Here is a 21285-nt window from a genome sequence, read left to right on the forward strand (position 1 = left end):
TATTGTATTTGTCATACTATCAAGACATAGTCTTGACCAATTTGTTTCTTCAATTTTAATATTCAAGTCAATTTTCCATTTTTGTCTTGACTTATGGATTCCTTGTTTAATTGCCTGTTTTTGAATCAAACTATACATACAAGAAATACATTTTTTAGTTTTTCCTTTTTGAATTAAAGTTTCTATTTCATTAGATTTTGACAATAACATCGTTTGACCCAATTTTTCTCTTAAATAAGCCCTTAATTGGAAGTAACAAAAAAGAGTGTTGTTTGATATTTTATATTTATTCTTTAATTGATCAAATGACATTAATATACCTCCTTCAAAACAATCTCCTATATATCTAATCCCTTTTTGAAACCAATTAAATAAAAGTTGATTATCCATTGTAAAAGGAATAAGTCTATTTTGAATTAAAGATCTCTTTGCTAATAAAGATTTCTTTATCTCATCATCAACATTTATCTTATTCCATAAATCAATCAAATGTTTTAATATAGGAGATTCTTTCTTTTCCCGTATCCATTTAGATTCCCATTTATATATAAAATCTTCTGGTGTATTTTCTCCTATTTTATCTAATTCTATTCTAATCCATGCCGGTTTGTCTTCATAAAAAAAAATGCAATAAATCTAAGTTGATTTGCTCTATAATAATTCTTAAAATTTGGAAGTTGCAATCCTCCTAGATCAAATTTCCATGTCAATTTTTCCAACGATATTCTTGACATCTTACTTTTCCAAAGAAACTTCCTCACATATTTATTTAACTCTTGAAAAAACTTCTGGGGTAGTTGTATTGGTAGTGATTGGCATAAGTATTGTAATCTAGGGAATATATTCATTTTTACGGTATTTACTCTACCTTCTAATGTTATTGGTAATATCCATTTATCAAGATCTTCTTGAATTTTTTTCAATAGTGGGAAATAATTTAATTTATACAAGTTCTTTATATCATTATCAACTTATACCTAAATATTTAATATCGTTTATCGGCCATCTAAATTGTGTTATTAATCGACATTGACTATAATCTCCTTTAGTAAGAGGTAAAATTTCACTTTTATCCCAATTTATTTTGTAGCCTGATATTTTCCCATATTCTTCTAATCTATAGGATAATTTACACAATGAGTACAATGGGTTTGTTAAATGAACAGAACATCATCAGCAAATAAATTAATCTTGTACTCCTCCTGGTTAACTCTGAAACCCTTAATATCTGGGTCCATTCTAATTAATTCAACTAATGGTTCTATCGCCAACACAAATAAAGCAGGTGATAATGGACAACCTTGCCTAGTTGACCTTGTTAACTGAAATGGTGTTGAAATTTGACCATTTGTCACTACTTTAGCTTTGGGATTAGTATTTAAGGTTTTAATCCATTTTATAAAGGATACTCCTAATCCATATTTTTCCAATACCTTAAATAAAAAATCCCATTCCAATCTATCAAATGCTTTTTCTGCATCTAAAGCAACTGCCACACTCATTTCTTCCCTCTTTTGAGCCAAATGAATTATACTAAATAACCAAGTTACATTACCTGCCGATTGTCTATTTTTAAATAAATCCTGTTTGATCCATATGTATTAATTTTGCTAAGTATTTAGATAATCTGTTAGATAAGATTTTTGCTATTATTTTATAGCCAGTGTTTAACAAAGAAATAGGTCTATATGATGTTGGCTTTAAAAGATCGCCTTTTTTTGGCAATACTATTAAAATAGCTATCATAAAAGATTCTGGAAGTTTATGCGTTCTTTCTGCTTGGTGTATTTACTCCATAAAAGGAGGAATTAATAAATCTTTAATTTTTTTTTATAAAATCAGGCGGAAAACCATCTTCTCCTGGGGATTTATTACTTTGAAATGATCCTAGAGCTTCTTTGACCTCTTTTAATGTAAAAGGCATATCTAATCCCTTCTGTTCTTCCAAACTTGAATTCGGTAGAGTTATTTGTGATAAAAACCTTTCTATCTTGACATTATCATTTTGTGATTCTGATTTATACAGTCCAGAATAAAAATTCTTAGAAGTTCATTAATTTCTAAAGGTTTATAAGTAATTTTATATACTCTTGTTCAAATTGCATTTATCGTTTTAGAAGTCTGGTCTGTTTTTAACTGCCAAGCAAGAACCTTATGTGATCTTTCACCTAGTTCATAATATCTCTGTTTAGTTCTCATAATTGCTTTTTCTGTTCGATATGTCTGAAGTGTATTATATTGTAACTTCTTGATAACAAGTTGTCTTCGTTTTTCTTCTGTCATATATTTTTGAGATTCTTTTTCTAATTTTGTAATCTCTTTTTCCAATTGATCTATTTCTATCATATATTCCTTCTTAATTTTAGAAGTATAATTTATTATCTGACCTCTCAAATATGCCTTCATTGCTTCCCACAATATAAGTTCATCAACTGAATGTGAATTTGTATCTAAAAAAACTGAATTTGCTCTTTCATAAAATCACAAAAATCTTGATGTTTTAGTAATATTGAATTGTCTCCATCTATAAATTGATTCCTCTTTATCTATCATTATCAAATGAGAATGATCTGACAATATTCTTGCTTTATATTCCATATTTTTACTCTGTCTTGAATATTTATTGTTAATAGGAAAAAATCTATCCTTGAATAAGTTTTATGTCTATTTGAATAAAATGAATAATCTCTTACTTTTGGGTTAATTCTTCTCCATATATCAATCAAATTTAAATCTTTCATCAATGATAAAGTTAATTTTGCTACTTTTGATTTTGTGACAACCTTTGTTGATCTATCTAAAACTGGATCTAGACAAAAGTTAAAATCTCCACCTATTAATATTTTGTCATGTGCGTTAGCCAAATTCAAAAAGATCTCTTGTATAAATTTTACACCATTTTCATTTGGTGCATAAATATTCATAAGAGTCCATAGTTCTGAAAAAATTTGACCATGTATAGTTACATATCTCCCCACTGAATCAATTAATACATTTTGTATTTTAATTGGTAAATTTTTATTAACCAAAATTGCAACTCCTCTCGCTTTTGAGTTAAGTGAAGCTGCAATAACATTTCCAACCCAATCTCTTTTTAATTTCTGATTTTCTTTCTCTATTAAGTGTTTCTTGTACAAAAGCTACATCTATTCTCATTTTTGTTAATGTGTGTTAAGATTCTTTTTCTTTTCACCGGTCCATTAAGCCCATTAACATTAAAACTTTGAAAAATTTAGTAAATTAGTCATTATTTTTAATTGGGTTACTCCAATCTATAATACCTAATCTGTCAACTTTCGTGGTACCTTGGGGAATCTTTTTAAAATTCTCCATGTTGCTATTTGTGTCCCCACCGATCATCCAGGCAAAAAAAGATAGAAGAAAAATAGGTTATATAAAAAAAACAAAATACCCCCCCTACTAATGTGGATAAAAAAGAACACAACATTACCCCCCTCTGTTGTACAGGTCATGGCAATCGCCATGATTACATACGTGAATCCCATAGCAATTGATCCAAAGCTCCACCAGCTCCATCGCGACATATAAAAGTATATATATGAGAAGAAAAAGAAAAAATACTACTTGCTATTAATATTTCACAAATTTTGCCTTTCTCCCCCTGTATCATCCTTAAATATCCATCAATTCCATTCACTGTCTATGTCTTCATCTTTAATCCATGACGCTTAGAAATCTCTATCTAGTTAGCGAATACTTGGGAGTTTTTGTGCAAACTCCTTTTCTCAATAATCGGTAAAAAATCTTTTTTCCATCCTCCAAAAAAATTTATCAGTGTTGCTGGGTGACGCATTATGAATTTATAACCCTTTTCCCATAAAGCTTTTTTCACTGGGTTAAATTCCTTCTTTCTCTTCAAAAAATTATAACTTGTATCAGGATAGAAAAGAACTGCTTTCCCCTCTATCATCAATGGCCCATTTCTCTTTCTGGCACATTGGGCAGCCGCCTTCAGGATCTTTTCTTTATCTTGGTATCTTAAGCATTTTATCAAAATTGATTGCGGATTTTGATCAGCTTGAGGTCTTGATCTTAAGACTCTGTGAGCCCTTTCAATCTCAATTAGAGCTTCTTCCATTTCCAAGTTTTCAGGGATCCATTTTTGAAAAAAACTTTATTGGATCTTCTCCTTCTATATTTTCTTTGTCCAACAATCTTAATACTGCTTTGTCTGCTAAATTTTTCAAACTTATCCACGTTTTCCAACAATTATTTTCTTTCTGATGTCCAGGCAGAGAGATTATCTTCCATTTTATTCATTCTTTCAACCATGTCTTCCATTGTAACTTCCAAGTCTATAATTCTCTTTTCCATTTTTTCCTGTCTTTATCATTTTATCAAACAATCTCCATATGTTATTTTTTTATTTCTTTTAATGTGTTTAATTTTTCTAATTTATGCATTATATGCATCAAAGTTTTTTTCTATAGTTCCAGAAAAACTTTTACCTCTATCTTCATCTGATTTTTCCAGAGAATCTGAATCTGCCTCAGATTCACTTTCACTTCCGGTTTCAATAGTAACTGGGATTTGTAGTTCAGGTTGCTCACGTTTGCACAGTTCTTGTTGGTCTTTTTCTTTAGAAATGGTCGATGTTGCCGCAGTTTCCTGTTCTGTATCACCGGAGGTAAAATGTACCTGAGCCTGCGGTTCTTTGGCAGAAGTGGGCCTTGATTCTGTTCCAATTTGCATTGTCTTCACGGTAGTAGTTTTCTTCGTCTTCTGTTCATGAGACATATTTTGAAACAATCTGGAGTAGTTTATAAGTAACTTTTAGAAAGTATTTGCTAACTTTTCTTCACTTAAACATTAATTAACTGATTTTTTATTTGATTTGTTTTTAAAAACGGGAGAGCTGTGTTCCCATGTCTCGATCCTACGTCATCACGACACATCCCCCCTTTATTCTGTTATCTTGCAATATTTTGCATTATTCCTTACTTTTTCCATGGTGATTTACTAACAAGAGTTAATAAACTACTGAGAATAATTCTGACTTGCTGTGCTGTATGGGTAAGTGTTCATGTGAAACTCACAGAACCTGCAGAAGAGACAGTTTATCAATTATTGCTTGACAATTTTAAATGAAAGCTAAGTGGAGAAGGCTTCATTGATCTCAGATCTTACCTTGAGCTTTGGACCAAATTCTCTGACAATGTTTGTTTTAATTATTTGTAGGTTTTCTTGATGGTAAGTGAAGCTGAACCAGTTGATAAGCTCTGAACACAGGCTGGGAAAATCTTCCCGATAGTTGACATCAGAGGTTGGTAAGGTGGTTAGGGTGGCACTTGATATTTCAACCTAGGATTTATAACATCTCAATTGATACAGACACTTATGCACTGCACCCAAGTATCAGCTATCATTTTACCTGTGCTGTTATATTTTAAACAAGTAATTGGCTGAGTAATGCAAGGTGATGCAAGATTATTGCCTAGCAGACCAACCAGCTGTGCATTCTGTAAGCCAATGTTTATCAGGTACATCCTTTATCTGCCTTCAGAGTTGCACATATAGCTTAATTTTAATGTTATTTCATAAAGTCACTCTGTTAATCTTGCACTGGTTTTCCAAATGGTACTGACTGGAAACTCCCTCCCAACCCCCTTCAGTAATGAATAAGATATTTCCAGGAACACATACAGAAGTGAACATTGTTGAGTAGATTTACAGCATGATTTGGTGCTTGATGTGATGTCATCAAATTTTTAAGCATGGTGTGACATAAACTCACTGGGTCAATACTTTTAAAGTTCAGTTAAACAGTTTCAAAGGCAACTTTCACCACACTCTCTGCATTCTCTGTAAGATCCTTCAGTGCATCACTCAGCATCTTGTACGTCATGAGAAATGATGAGCCTGCTCCAAAAATGGAGCCAATGACAGGGACAAAGTCCAGAGCAAATTCCAGGACTGAAACAGTAACAACAGCAACCCCCCAACCTAACCTCATAATTACATCTGGGGTTATTTCCCCCAGCAGTGGAGCTTTCACTGTCGACTTCAGCTCTTCCACAGGTTTTCCTGCTCTCTTGGCCAGTCTTTGAAGAGAAGCATCATCCAGACCCAGGCATTTCCGGAAGTGGACAATGGCTCCAATCAATATTCCGATATCACAAGCGAGAGAGAAGCCGGGAACTGGGACTGCTCCCAATGCCCCAGAGAGTGTTGCAAACATCCAGATATGTTTTTTCAGAATCTCATATTTCCTCTGAACTACCTCCACACTTAGATTTGGAAGGGCCAGGACAAAGATCCTTTTCTTTACATTATTTAGATCACCTTCGAGTCCTTCATTTAACCGAATGAAATCAAAACGATCCGGCTCTAAACTGGATATCAGGAACACAGCTGGATTTGGAAACCCTGCCTCTGTCAACTTCCTGACAGTGTCACTCCGAATCTTTGCCAGCTCTTCTTCTTCATTAATAACCCCCCTCTCTTTCCTCATGGAATAAAGATCGATGTCAATCCTAGAGCGGACAAAATAGAACATTTTCCCCAGCCGATTAATCTCTTTGGCAAGTTTAACATCATTTTCTTTGAATTGCAAAGCAGAGATTATGATAAAGAAATCATATCTTTTGAAATTCATTTTTCTGAGATATTCAGCTGCTGGAAATGCTGTGGTTCTGATCCCTGGCAGGTCCCAATAGCGAACATTGGGCAGAGTGGGATGTGAGTACCCAGCTGGCTCCTTTGTTGTTTCTGTGTTCCCAACTTCAGCTGCTCCTGGATCATCGCTCTGAAGTCCTCTCATGGCATTGATGAAGGTAGATTTTCCTGTACCTGATTCACCCGTCACTGCGATGTTAAGCTCTGTTTTATCCAGGTCAGTTACTTTCTCCTCTATCAGTAGTTTAACTTTTCCCACCCCACCTGTTTCAAAATCAGACTTCAGTTTGTTCAGTTCTTCCTGTGTGAAGAATGACGGGGTCTCAGTCTCTGCCACCTGTTCACTGAAAGAAAATATGTTCCGTTAAAGTTCTCAACTGAAACAACTTCTATTTGTATTGTATTTCACATCATTCACAGAATGTCTGCATGTCGATCCATCCTGGTAATTATTGAAACACATTTTGCTCATACAATTTGCTACTGAATATGGAGTTTGATATTGTAATTTGCACAAGGATGTATCGGTTAATATGCTTCGACTTTGCTTAATCACCACAGATTTAACTAATGGAGCACATAGATCTCGACCTGTTTGTCCACAGAGCAGCATCTCCCAGGCTAAAACATCACTGAGTGTGGCAAAGAGAACCAGACTCTTTCAGTAGGAACCAGGAAGAATGCATACTCATTGTGATGACCCAAGAACTATCAGTTCAAAGAGAAACAGCAGCAAAACCAGCTCTCCCTCTGTACCAAAAAAGGCAACATGATCATCAATGCACCCTCCAAACCCCTACCCCACACCAAATGCAACAAGAACATTGGTTCTGCTCCTCACTCCATATTGACAAGTACAGTACTGTGCAAAGGTCGTGTGTGTGTATATAAAACAAAAAACAAACTACAAAAACTCTAAATAATATAGAGATGCAGGATCAGGTGATTGTCACAAGGATTGAGAGTCACAAAGGCTGTGACATCCCATTTGAATTGTAGCAAAATTATTCATAGAAAAGCGAAAGATTCAGCTTTTGTGATTTATGTTGGTACCAGTGATATTAGAAGAACAAGAGAAGAGTTCCCACTAAGGAAATTTAAAAAGCTAGTGTTTAAATTAAAATGCAGAAACTAACATAACAATCTCTGGATTTCTTCCTGAGCAATGTGCAATTTGCACAGGGATAATGAGATCAGAAAGCTAAATGAGTTGTCAAAGTTTGGTGTAGGAGAAGTGGTTTTGAATTTGTGGAATATTAGCGCCAGTGTTGGAGAAATGGAGCTGTTCCAATGAGACAGGCTCCACCTGAAGAATGCTGGGACCAGAATCCTGGCAAATCACATAACTAGGGCTTTAAAATAAATTGTAGGGAGTGGATTGAACAGGTCAGAAAAGTCAGGATAACATTAAAGAGAAGGAGAATCCAGGAGAGGTTACAGAAGTCTTCAAATTAATGAAGGTTTAGAAAGGTCAAGAAATTATCTTTGGAAATATGGAGACAAAATTGAAAAGTGTGATGAATACTGAACTGAATCTGTTTTATCTCAATGCATAATGTAGATACAATAACATAGGTGATCTCATAGCACAAATTGCCAGGTTTGATGATGTGGGCATCACTGGGTCATGGTTGAAGGACGATCTCAGCTGGGAGCTTAACGTCCAAGGATGCACGTCAGATCAAAAGGACAGGCAGCTGGGCAGAGATGTTGGGATGGCTTTGTTTGTTTTAAAAAATAGTCACTAAAAAGAAAAAGCATATGACTAGAAGATGCAGTCTAAGAAGGTTAAAAAAGACCCTGATGGGAGCTTTATTTCGGCCTCTAAATAGTAGTAAGGATGTGGGTTACAAATTTCAAAGGGAGATAGAAAAGGCAAGTTATGTTGGCCATGGAAGATTACAATATGCAGATTTATTGGAAAATGAGCTTGGTACTCAATTCTAGGGGAAAGAGTTCAAACAATGCCTATATGATGGCTTTTTTCAACAGCTTCTGGTTGAGATCATGAGGGAATATACTGGACTGCGTGTTGTATATTCAGATTTGATTAAGGTGTCTAAGGTAAAGGAACCTTTAGGAGGCAGTCATCACACTAGTATAGAACACACCCTGCAGTTTGAGAGGGAGAAGATAAAATTGGATGTATCCGTGCAATAAAGGGAATTACAGAAGCAAGACAGGAAAGTGGGCTAAAGTTCACTGGAAGGTAACACTAACAAGGATAACAGAAGAGTAATGGTTGGATGTTTTAAGAATAATTATTCCATTAGACATAGGAGCAGAATTAGGCCATTTGAGCCATCGAGTCTACTCTGCTATTTCATCACGGCTGATCCATTTCCCCCTCAAAACCATTTTCCTGCCTTCTCCCCAACACCTACATACCCTGACTAATCAAGAACCTATCAACCTTAACCTGCAATGTACTGAATGACCTGCCCTCCACAGCAGCCGGTGGCAATGAATTCCAGAGATTCACTACCATTTGGTTTAAAAAATTCATCATCATCTATGCTCGAAATGAAGACCCTGTATTTGGAGGGTTTGCCCTGCAACCCTAGACTCTCCCATTATAAGAAACATCCTCTACAGATCTAAGGCATTTAGGCTTTTCAACATTCAATAGGTTTTGGTGAGATTCCCCCGTCATCCTACTAAATTCCAGCAAGTGAAGGCCCACAGCCACTAATTGCTCCTCATATGATAATCCCTTCATTCCTGGAATCATTCTCATAAACCTCCTCTGAACCCCCTCCAATGTCAGCACATCCATTTTAAATAAGGGGCCCAAAACTGCTCACAATAATCCAAGAGAGGCCTCACCAGTGCCTTCTAAAGCCTCAGTATTATGTTGCTTTCATATTCTTGTCCACTCAAAATGAATATTAATGGACTTCTGGGTTGAGCGTGGAGTGAGTAGGTGTGTGAGTGTGGCTCCCTATTTTTATTGAAAATCTACCTGTTTATCTTTGTCGTATGCTCGAGATAACTGAATATTTAACATTGTGAACAACCCGGGACGTTGCTGGACATCGGCATAGCAAATAAAATGCACCTTTGAAGTAAAACTGGGGAAAAGTATAGCGAAGCCTCTAGCAAGAAAGCTGATATTACGGGAATGGCGCCGTTGCACGCTGCTGAAGTTGGACCTGCGCTCCCCGATGACTCGGAGAAGCTTCGTTTAATTCTTCTTACTGACACGACGCAAGCGGTGCTTTCTGCCCTAAAAAGAGAACTTGAAGATGCTTTGTCACCAGTGAATGCTGGTACATCTTACTACGAGTCGCATGGCGAACGCATTCGTGAGATTGAAGATGGGTTGAATGATTATAGTGACTGACTGGTGAGCGCCAAAGCCGCCATTGTAAGTGCTGCAGAGCGAAAACGCATTTCTGAAGGGAAAGCTAGATGACCTCGAAAATCGGTCACAGAGATCCAATTTGAGAGTGGTTGGCATTCCTGAAAATCTGCAAGGTTCAGACCCTGTTAAATTTATGACTGAGTTTTTTTTGACAAAGTGCTGGGGACAAATTTCTTCCCAAGTACTCTCATGCTCACCGAGTCAGGCCTAAACTATCCAGTGTCTCTGAAGCCAAGCAAACGAGACCAAGAACATTCCTGGTTCTCTTTCACTTCTTTGAAGATAAGCAACACATCATCAGTAGACGGAAGCAGGAACTGTATTTACGTGGGCATCGAGTGTTTTTATTCATGAAGATTTTAGTGTGGAGCTGGGGAGAAAACAAGCTGCATTCAACGAGGTGAAATCCCTGCTTTACGGGAAAGGGGTCAGCTTCGGCCTCTTTTATCCCGACCAGCTCTAAGTCATCTGTGAAGGTAAAAAGCATTATTTCGATACACCAGATGTGGCCAAAGCATTTTACCATTCACGCTGGGGAGAAGAAGAACGAAAAGAGTAAAGACGTTTTTTTCAGATTACTCATGCAACATTGAATGCCAAGGCAAAATGTTAATTTTTGCAATTTACTTCTTTGTTCATTTTTCCAGTGTAATTTGTGGAACGTGATTGGGTCGAACTGTGGAATCTGATTAACAAAAATTTTCATCCAGCAAAATGTAAATATTTGGGATTTGCATGTCTGGCATTCAGTTTCCTACGTTTTTTTTTTGTTTTCAATGCTTTGCTTGACCTGTGTTATTGTTAGCCTATATATATTAAAGGTAGAATAAGTGTTGGTATCAATTTTAAGGAGGGAAGCCACCCTAAATCAGATTGAAACTTTGGTTGTTTGGGGAACACTTTGGAAGCTTTTTGTTTAGTAATGCCTGTGATCATCCTCACATGGGGAGGTAGATCTAGGTTTCGGGGGTTAATTGTTTTTTTTCCGTGTAGAGGAGTGGGGGGGTGGGGGGGAGTGTTTTGAGGGATTACCGTGGCACTTTATTCTTTTGTGGTTTACGAATTGGTCAGACTTTCTTTTCATTGTGTGTTATTGTGTGCAGCTTGTGCCCTTGCACTGCTTTGGATTGTGGGCCCTGTGTGTCTCTCCTGATATGGAGTGCTGCTGATGGAGGACACCCTATGAGGTTTATTTCTGAGTGTAAAGGGGCTCAATGGTCCTGTTAAAAGAGCTAAAGTTTTCTCTCATCTGAAACAATTAAAAGCAGATATACTATTTCTACAAGAGACACATTTAAGAGTGGAAAACCCTAATAGACTCCATAAAGCATGGATTAGAGAGGTTTTTCATTCCAGATTTAATAGTAGGTCCAGGGGGTGGTGATACTAATCACCAAAAGAAAGCAGTTTACACCATCTGATGTAATCAGTGACCCTAATGGTCACCTTATTATAGTTTCTGGATCTCTCTTTCAGATACCTGTCATTTTGGTAAATGTTTATGCCCCTAATTGCACAATGTCCACTTTGCAAATAAGGTTTTGTCATTAATAGCTAACCTGAATACACACCAGCTAATCTTTTCAGGAGATCTGAGCTGTGCTATTGACCCAATGCTTGATAGGTTTCGTCATGGTCCGGTCCGTGGACTCCAGACTCCGGGTCTTCCAGCTGTCCCTAGTTTCATTTGGGTTTAATCATAGGCACCTGATTCTCATCTTGGGGCCAGGAATACAAGTGGCTCTGGGTTCGAGTGTAGGTACAGGTTCATCTTTTCAGTATCCTGTCCTCGCCTCTGTGGGTTTCGGCTTGTCAGTATCCTGTTTTCACCTCTGTGCGCAACCCACGCCTGAAGCCTTGCCTGTATCACTGACAAGTTTAGCTGCTGGAGTGAGGCTGGAGCCTTGCCACGCCAACAGAAGGAACTCTGTTGTTGAGCTTGGAACGGTCTCTTTGTGTCACCATGTGTAGTGTCCGTGTATGAGTTCTGGCCCTATGTCCTGCCTCCAAGGAAGGGTCCTGACTGTGTAAGCCCCAGCCCTGTTCTCAAGGAGGGGTGCCGGCTCTGTGTTCAGTGTTCCCGTGCTCAAGTCCAAGGCTCAGTAGGCAGGCTGTTTGCCGCTGTTATGGTCCAGTTCGGAGCCCACATTCCAGGTCTTGTAGCCGTCCCTCCTTTCACCCTTAAGCTCAAATAGGATCAGCTTGGCTTGAGGTGCACCTGATGCCTATTGACTGGCAGGTGTATACAAGGGGTTCTGGGACTGACTAGTTGGGGGGGGGGGGGTTCTCCTGTTCCTGTCTTGGACGCGCTGGTCCCGTTGTTCTGGCCAGTTTGCCTTGTTCGTGCTGTCCGCCTGTCTATCCCATTTCGACCTGGTCGTCTTGTTTGTGCTGTTTTCCCAGGTTAGTTATGTACGTCCCATTCACCCCGGCTTGGAGTACCCACCATTAATCATCTGGTTCTGCAAGTCCATTCTCGTAGTCACCCTGGACCGAACTCACTTCCGATCCCTTGCCTCCTTCAGGTAAGCAGGCCGGACTGCCATTGCCCGGCGGGGGACTTCGATCCTTTCCTACCCCTCTCTTCCGATGGGTTGTGCCCTGCGACCTGCCCAGGCCCCTGTGTTCCTGCCTGGGAGGCCGGGCCCTGCCCAGGAATTATGCAGCCCACCCAGGGGGCTATCCTCCCAGCATTCCTTGTCCTATAGACCCATCCTTTAGCCTAGCCAAGGTCCTGACTTCGCCATGAACTCGCCGAACCCCAGGATCACCTTTGCATGCCACGGTCTCCCCATCTTGTTCTATCCTTTAGTTGTTCCTGTCCCACCCCTAGTACTTCAGTGCCTGCATCCTGCATTTGGGTCCAGACTCCATGTCCCCTTGATACCTGCTGCAACTCGACTGGACTGCGGTTGTCATTCTGTATCCAAATCCAGTCCAAGTCTTAGGCTCTGAGTCAAGTCTAGTCCGTGTCCAAGTCCAAGTCCAAGTCATAGCCTAGGCCCTCAGTTATGGTCTCATCCGGGACTAGTGTCCGTGTCCAGCTACGCCTCTCCCCAGTTCTGCTTTGCTCTCCCTCTACCTCTGCTCTGTGTTCCTGCACTCCCTCGATCAAGACCAAATCTGAGCTTCATGTCCTCTTCCAAGTCTGTACTTTATCTCAAGATGGTTTTGTATATCTAGGAATACAAGTTACTCGCTCTTTTACATCTCTTCGAAGCTAACTACAGGCCTCAGGTTAGCTAAATGAAGGCTGATTTTGAGAGATGGCGCAGTTTACCTCTCACTATAACTGGGAGAATTCAATCAGTGAAAGTGACTATACTTCCCAGATTTCTTTATTTGTTCCAGTGCTTGCCAATTTTCTTAACCAAGTTATTTTTCAGATCAGTCGACCAGGCTATAACCTCCTTTATTTGGGAAAATAAGGTCCCAATGGTTAATAAGCACATTCTCCAAAGAGGTCGTGATGTAGGTGGAATGGGCCTTCCTAGCTTTATTCATTATTACTGGGCATCAAACATTCAAAAGGTATTATTTTGGCTTCACCAGCCAGATATAAACTGTGCCTGCTTGAGACACGGTCTTGCCATTCCTCGTCTCTCCAAGTTTTAGTGTATTCTTCCTTGCCATTGAAATCCCCTCAGTTCACATCTAACCCGGTCATGCTCTCCACCCTTAATTTTTAATCAATTTCACTGCCACTGTAAGTTCACAACAGCTTCAGTTTTGGATCCCATTCATAGAAACCATCCATTTCTTCCGTCCACACTATTCAGTTTCTAGACAATGTGGTTTGAATTGTCTTGCGCACATTAAGGATTTGTACACTGATAATATATTTGATAGTTTTGATAACCTGTGCAGTAAATATGCCCTTCAGCATAATTTTTTTTATTAATATATAAATACCTGCAGATTCACCACTTTATCAAGGAAAAATTTCCCTCTTTTCCTGATCTACCACCTGCTACGTTGTGGGGAAAACTCACTCATAGCTTTAATAATAAAGGGCTGATCTCTGTTCAATACGCTCAGCTGATGTCTTTGGCAGTTCAAGATCAAAACAAAACTAAGACTCGGTGGGGGGATGACCTTGGTATTGATCTGGCTGAGGAATATTGGGCAAAAACATTAAATAGGGTTCATTCCTCATCATCATGTGCTAGACTGGGGCTCATTTAAAAAGTTTTACACAGGGTACATTAAGTAAAGCCAGGCTTGCTTACATATATCCTAGGACAGACACTGACTGACATCTTTGTCATATTTTGGGAGTTTCAAGGAATTACCTACTAGCTTAGGGCAGTTGATTGTACTTGGGAAGTTGCCCCCCTTTTAACACGCATCTGGTTTACTTCACAGGGTGGTTGATTAATTGTAATGAGTGTAGTCTGGATCATCTGACATGTGGATGTGTGTGGGCCTTTGTCCTGAAGAGGTGTGGGGGTATGGCTGTGAAATGTCCACACTTGTATTTGTGAAGTGTTGTATTAAAAATACATTAACTGCCATGGTACGTTCAGGGAGAGAGGATGAGGGCAAGATATAAAAGCAAAATGGAGGAAAATATAACCATTATGTATTTTGTATTGTGTCATTTCTTTAATAAATATATTGAAAAATTAGCATTGAATTTTCCTTGCTCATCCCCGACTCAGCCTTCAAATGAATCTTTAGAGAATCCTTCGAGGGATCCCAAGTCCCTTTGTACTTCAATTTTTAAAATTTCCTCCCCATTTAGAAAATAGTCTACCTTCTAGCAAAGTACCTGGCCATATATCACCCAACTCTGTACTCCTTTTGCCACTTCTTTGCCCATTCTCCTAATCTGTCAAAATCTTTCCGTAGCCTCCCCACTTCCGCAAGACTACCTGATATCTTCGTATCACCTGCCACAAAGCATCAATTCCATCATCCAAGTCATTGATATTGTTACATGAAACCAGCAATAATGGATGTGGAAGGGTGTTAGGGAATTATTGCAAATTAACAGAATTTATTAACACCCAAGCAGAAACATGGAAAATTAAATAAGCGACTAACTTAAAATGCTGTTAACAGCGCTATGAGTCTATAGCTCCCAAACGGTTAAACGTAGAAACAATTCTTAACAGAGTCTTACTGGAGTACAGTCTCAGAATGTCAGTTCAGAAAGTTCCAAGCCATTCATGGGGGAATTGACAGGAGAGACTTTTAGATTTGGAGCGTAGCGAACTGACGACCTTGAAGACGGAGATTCAAAATACTGCGAACAAGCAAGTCTCGCCAAGATACAACAAAACAGCCACCATAACTTTCCCAAGGTGACCCAACAGATACATGGTACTCAAGATGTACAATAAGGCTGGATGAACTCAGCAAGTTGGGCAGCATCCGTTGAAAGAACCAGTCAAAGTTTTGGGCTGAGACCCTTCGTCAGGCCTAAAGGAGGAGGGGTAGGGGCCCTATAAAAAAGGTATCACGGTTCCACAGCCACGTCTCAGTTTTGGGAACGTGTTTTCTGGTTGGCTGCCAGTGGTGTTCCATTGTTGTCAATGTTGAGGAAGCAGGGATTCTGCAGAAGGTTTGCACAGATCAGGAAATAGGAAAATAAATGGCTGAAGGAATACAGTGCCAGTGAAGTGTATGGTCAGGCATTTTGGTAGAAGGAATAAAAATATAGACTATTTTCTAATGTGGTAAGGAAGGAAGGCAAATACAATGTTCAAGAGGACTAGAATATTAGAGGAAGGATGTGATGCTGAGGCTTTGTCAGGGATTGGACAGATTGCACTTGGAGTATGTGAGCATTTTTGGACCCCACATCTATAAAAAGGATATGCTGGTATTGTACAGTGACCAGAGTATATTCACAGAAATGTAACGTAAGCTGAAAGAGTTAATGTATAAGTGGTTGATAGCTCCAGGCCTATATTCATTGGAGTTAGATGAATGGGGAGGGTGGAAATCTTATTGAAACCTGTTGTCGCCCCAAAAACCTTCTACTATTGGAGGTAGAAATCATATTCATGCAGGATTACTCCTCACTTTCCTATCATGAATCAAACTCCAGCAGCAAGAAGTTGGACTGGTGCACCATGTCCTAAACAAAACAGTCAAAATTTTCACCAATACCACCCAGAAGATGATGTGAATGACACTCACAAGATCTAATGATGCAGCTTGTTTATGCTATTCTACAATAAATGACCACCAAAGAGAATAGATCAGGGCTTTAGTATGAGATAACATTTCCTCATGTATCTTCACCTCTGTCATGCACCATGCTTGCGAGGAAAGGTAACGTTGCCAGGTCTATGAAATCATGAGCCAACCCCTAGATGGGATCAGACTGATCCTGAATGCAACTTTTCAAGAAGGCAAGTCTTAGATGCAGGCTCAAGGATGTTGGGAACTTGTAGTAACTGCTGTTCTTGATGTCGATACCCACATCTCAAAAAAGGGTTTTGAACTATCCTGTTCTAAAGAGAAAGCTGTGCACTGTAGGCTTCTGCTCTGGCAGGTTTTGTTCACGCAGGAGAGCTGGGAAGAAACAAAGTGCGTAATTTCTGACCTACCTGGAGCTTGACCCTCCCATCCCTGATCTCTGTCTCTTGTTGGCTGGCCTGTATAATGATCCAGTGATGACAGGGTTTAATCAGATGCTCAGGGAGCCTTTTTGTCTTTTCTTGCGTGACGTTTCTACTTCTAGAGGAGATGACACAATGAGTTGTGTTTTTTATACCAGACATATCCAAGACTGAGGCAAATCACCATTCGAAACATTTGGTTTAATGTAAGCAAGCTACTAGAAAATACACAATTGTATTTACTCACCTTGCCTTAGTCAACCTGAAGTAAGAGATTGAAGTAACAGATTGTGCAGACAGTCATGCTTCCTTGTCAATAATCTTAGAAAGAAGGATCTATCATGAAGCTCAGGATATAGAGAGCAGAAGGTGAATGGAATTGCGCAAAATTACTGAACTCAATCATCATAAATCAGTCACCACCATGGAGTGACGTGACAGAAACCCTTGTGCTGCAAAGTGCCACGTTACTGTCTCAATGGAAAGCCCGTGGCAATCACTTTGGGAAAAAGAGCATTTTGCATTCACACATTATTTCTATAGACAGCAGATGTCGATGAAATTGCAAATATTGAAATTAAATAAAAAAGCTGACTTGTTGAGTACCTTTTCTGTCTTCACAGAAGGGAATAAGATACTAAGGATATAGTTAAATACTAAATGAAATCAAGAGGATGAGATTTTTCAGTGTTGTATCCATAAAGCGTTGAAGAGTGAGAATACAGTGAGACAATGATAGGCTGTGGAGTGAATTATAACTGGCTGCAATATCATCAGGTATGTAGGCGGGTGGGTGACCACTGCATAGGATTGAAATAAGCTGCAGAACGTTATAAAGTCAACCAGCTCCATCATTGCCACTAGCCTCCCCAACATCCATGACATCTTCAAAGAGCAATGCCTGAAAACGGCGGCATCCATCAACACCCAGGACATGCCCTCTGCTCATTGCTATCGGGGAGGAAGGACAGAAGCCTGAAGACACACACTCAACGACTTCTATTGTTTGGCGATTCCAATGCTTATCCGGATAAGAGCTATCCTTCTGGAATCAGAGAGACCAGGTAACTCTATTTTAGCTCCTAATATTGAGAAAAATGGCAGTAGCAGCCGTTTATTAATTGAGCTATGTAACCTATATACTCTACATATATTTAGTGGATATCATCTATAATTAACCGAAGTGTATTAATTGAACTATATTCTATGTACTAATTAGCAAAAATGTGCTTAGCTGAAATGTACTCCATATGTTATAACAATAGAATGGCTTATAAAGAGATAACGGTGGCAGACAGGATGATACGAACAGGCACTGGAATGTAAGGGAGGCTAGGGGAGGCTGACTGAGAAACAACCGTGGCCAGGAATGAGGCCCAAGATGTGAACTGGAAAGAAATAATGGTGGCGAATCGAGAGCTAGTCAAGAGCGATTGATTAGTTACTGTATGGATGATATGCAGCTAAAGAATGATTTGGTATGCTGATAAGGCCGAAATGTAACAGATGAGAAATGGCTATAAAACGCTGTGTACCGGGGCTCGGGGAGCAGTCAGTGACAAGCTCATTGATTGCTTCAGCTTTTGTTTGAAAGGCTTAACTTCTCGAGTAATCGTCTGCGTCTCCTGATCATTTTAAGAAACCACGAAACTAACTATCTTTTGCAGGGCCGACCCTATCGTCCCCACTTCAGTCTCTTTCTATTTAAAGATCGTGCTTTTCACAACAAACCTGCGCCTTCTGGTTTTACAACTTATCACTTTCCACTTTAAATATGTCCCCGAAATCTCTTTTTTCTCTTTAAATAACTTCTCAAAATAACAACGCCGCCCTTGAAATCTCAGCAACGCTCAGAGAGGACTCCAGCATCTTCCTCGGAAACTTTCCTCAGGAAGGCACACGACGGCCAATATGAACTGTGTTCTAACTCTCCATGGGCACCTGGTCTGTATTGAAACTGGAAAGACGAGCCCGAGCACCGCTGAGCCTCACACCTTCTCAAAGACCGCGGGTGATAAGATTTTGTTAAGTCTCTCTGTACCTTGTGTTAAACGGCTTGTGATGATATCTCATTCAGTGCTGGCATTAGTCAGATAGGCCGGGAAAGTGAACTAAACAAAAGCTGGAACTTGTTTCTGGGCGGTTTGCAATAAGATCTTGCATTGAAATACCTCGGGTTGTTTCAATTGTGATTTGCGTCACGCAGCTGTCTCGTTTCCTGGAAACACCCTAACCTTTTTGATGTAACAGACTACAATAAGTTGTGTTTTGTACAACTTGTTTTAACTTAACTAATTAATATACACACATATGTACTTAATGTAATTCAGCTTTTCATACTTCATGTACTGCATTGTACTTCTGCTGCTAAACAAACAAATTTCACGACATATGCCTGTGATATTACACCTGATTCTGATTGTCAATTTAATTTGTTCGCTGCTGTTACGTGCTCAGCTTCAACTTCACCTGAAAACCCGCAGATCCCCAATGTAAAATCCCTACATACAAGTAAAAGAGGGAGAAAATTGCACAAAAGTAACACCTGTTCAGGAGTTCTCCCAAATTGTTTGCGCTTTATGTTGGTTTTACGGTTGTTTACAGAGACCCTGCTTGCAAACTCGTAGGATATACTCCCCGCAATTTTCCCAATCGAATACTATTAACATTATGTAACGGTAATAAATAAACTCAGTTTGTCATTCAATTTCCTGACTTTACCTGAACTGGGTCTTTGATCAAGGAGGCTCCGTCAGTGAGTGTCCGCTTTGTCCGCAGTCGGTTGAGAATTCTGTGCTTTCGTTCTCATTCCCACTGTGCATCTCTCATGGATTGGACAGATTGATGTTGTGTTATCCAATAAGAAATAAAGACATACATGAGATTACTTGTTGCTGGGCGACTATTCACTCTGCCGGTTCAGTGAGTGACGAGTACAGATGGTGCACTCGGATACCGTGTACCTACAGAATGATCCCATTAACTACCCTAGTTAATTCCTGCAATGTACTCTTTCACAGCTGCTAATCATTCCAGTACACACCGACCAGTATACATTCCTCAATCCTTCAGCCAGCCAGCTACAATGAAGATAATTTACCGCAGCCAACTATCTGACAGAGTCATCGTGTCTTTAGGATGTGATATCAGCTTCCGGGAAACCATTGAGGATCGCGGAGAGAATATTCAAACTGCCCTCTGTCAGGAGGGTTACAGGGTTTTGCAGATAAATCAATACAGTACCATGATATCGATGTAGGATTTCATCAGGTCCTAGTGGCAGGTAAAACCAGTTTGAAAAGTATTATAAATGACCTTCCTTCCACTAAGAGCACTAAATCAGAAGTTGGATGTTTGTTCAGGACTGAACAATATTCAATCCCATTCGCAACAAAACAAACCAATCTTTGCCACCAGGCAGCGAGATGACGCGGAGTGGCACAATGGCAGAGCGGGAGATGCAGTTGTCCTGTCCTCCTGACCTTCGATGATGTCTGTGTGTGGAATGTGCATGTTTTCCCGTCACCGTGTCGGTATTTTTAGCGTATTCCGGTCTCCCCAAAGACATGCGGTTTGGTGGGCGAATGGATCACTCGAAATTGACCCCAGTTTAGTTGGATCGGCAACATGAGGATTCGAATAGCATGCGAGAGACTTCTATAAATATAATGAGAGAGACAAACTTCTACAGATGCACAGTGGGGAGTATCCCAACTGGTCATATTACATTTTATCCACATTCCAGCAACACGTCACCATGGCGACTGGGGGGAGAAACAGATTGGAACATGGTTATACTACTAACGTGGTATTTACAAAGCCATCCCACTCCCTCATCCTGGCCTCTCTGAGCCCATCTCCATAATGCTAATCCCAGCATTCCGACCACTGCTGAACACGGAGAAACCAGTCAAGTCGTCCATCACTGTGTGGCCTAATGAGGCAATCGCCATGCCTCAGGACTATTCTGATCAGATGAAGTGGCAGATGGTACAGAATTGCCAGAAACTGAGAGGACACAGACCTCCAGTAATATAACTCATCTGTCACTGCTGTTACGTACTCGTGACACATGACAGTGGAGCCCTTGTCACATGACTGGGGTTGAAGCTATACTGGACTTGAGGTAATGGTCTTGTGATGGCGGAGTGACGTCATTTTCCCGCCAGTAGAGATCATGTGACAGGTGTTTTTTTACAGGTTAAAAAGGAAGACCCCACCCTGTGAGGAGGGGCAGTTCGTGGCTGGATTTGCCATGTTGACCTCATGCCGCTGCGTGATTTAAGTGATGACGCAGTTTAGTTGAAGGATGAAGTTTTTATTTAATGCCTAAAGTTTAAAAGGTCATTGCCAGCAGGTTCTTTAAGATTCTGCTAGTTCGAGAAATCAGTGAAGAGTGAAGATCGAAGTTCGGGAGTTAAAGATCGAGGAGAATCGCTTTCTACGGTGAAACGGGTTTCGACCTTTGTTTGATCCTTATTTGGAAGGATTTTGTTGACTATCTTCGCGTTAATCCCTGGGTTTACCAGAAAGGATTGAGGATAGTGAGGAAGGAAAGGTCAGTGCCTTTAAGCCGTTCTGTTTCGTAAATTCTTCGTGGGAAGTTCGACGTCTGGGATCGAAGCAAAGCGACGTGAAAGAGAATTTAAATCGTCTTATAAAGTCTCTCCTTTTAAATGGACTGTGAGCATATCGAACTTTTGGCAATACTAT

The 21285-nt window shown here is 39.7% G+C and overlaps 1 protein-coding gene across 1 annotated transcript; it reads right to left on the reverse strand.

Annotated features, from left to right (window-relative positions):
• Nucleotides 1-1028: 1028 nt before the first annotated feature.
• On the reverse strand, nt 1029-19355 carry LOC132397767 (interferon-inducible GTPase 5-like). Its single transcript, XM_059976533.1, has 3 exons — nt 19294-19355; nt 16561-16690; nt 1029-6980 (listed from the first exon to the last, which is right to left on the reverse strand). The coding sequence occupies exons 2-3, from the start codon at nt 16578-16580 to the stop codon at nt 5780-5782; spliced, it is 1221 nt and encodes a 406-aa protein (XP_059832516.1). The 5' UTR covers nt 16581-16690; nt 19294-19355; the 3' UTR covers nt 1029-5779.
• Between the last annotated feature and the right edge of the window lie 1930 nt (nt 19356-21285).

Source organism: Hypanus sabinus, chromosome 8 (assembly GCF_030144855.1).
Source record: "Hypanus sabinus isolate sHypSab1 chromosome 8, sHypSab1.hap1, whole genome shotgun sequence".
NCBI classification, from domain to species: Eukaryota; Metazoa; Chordata; class Chondrichthyes; order Myliobatiformes; family Dasyatidae; genus Hypanus; species Hypanus sabinus.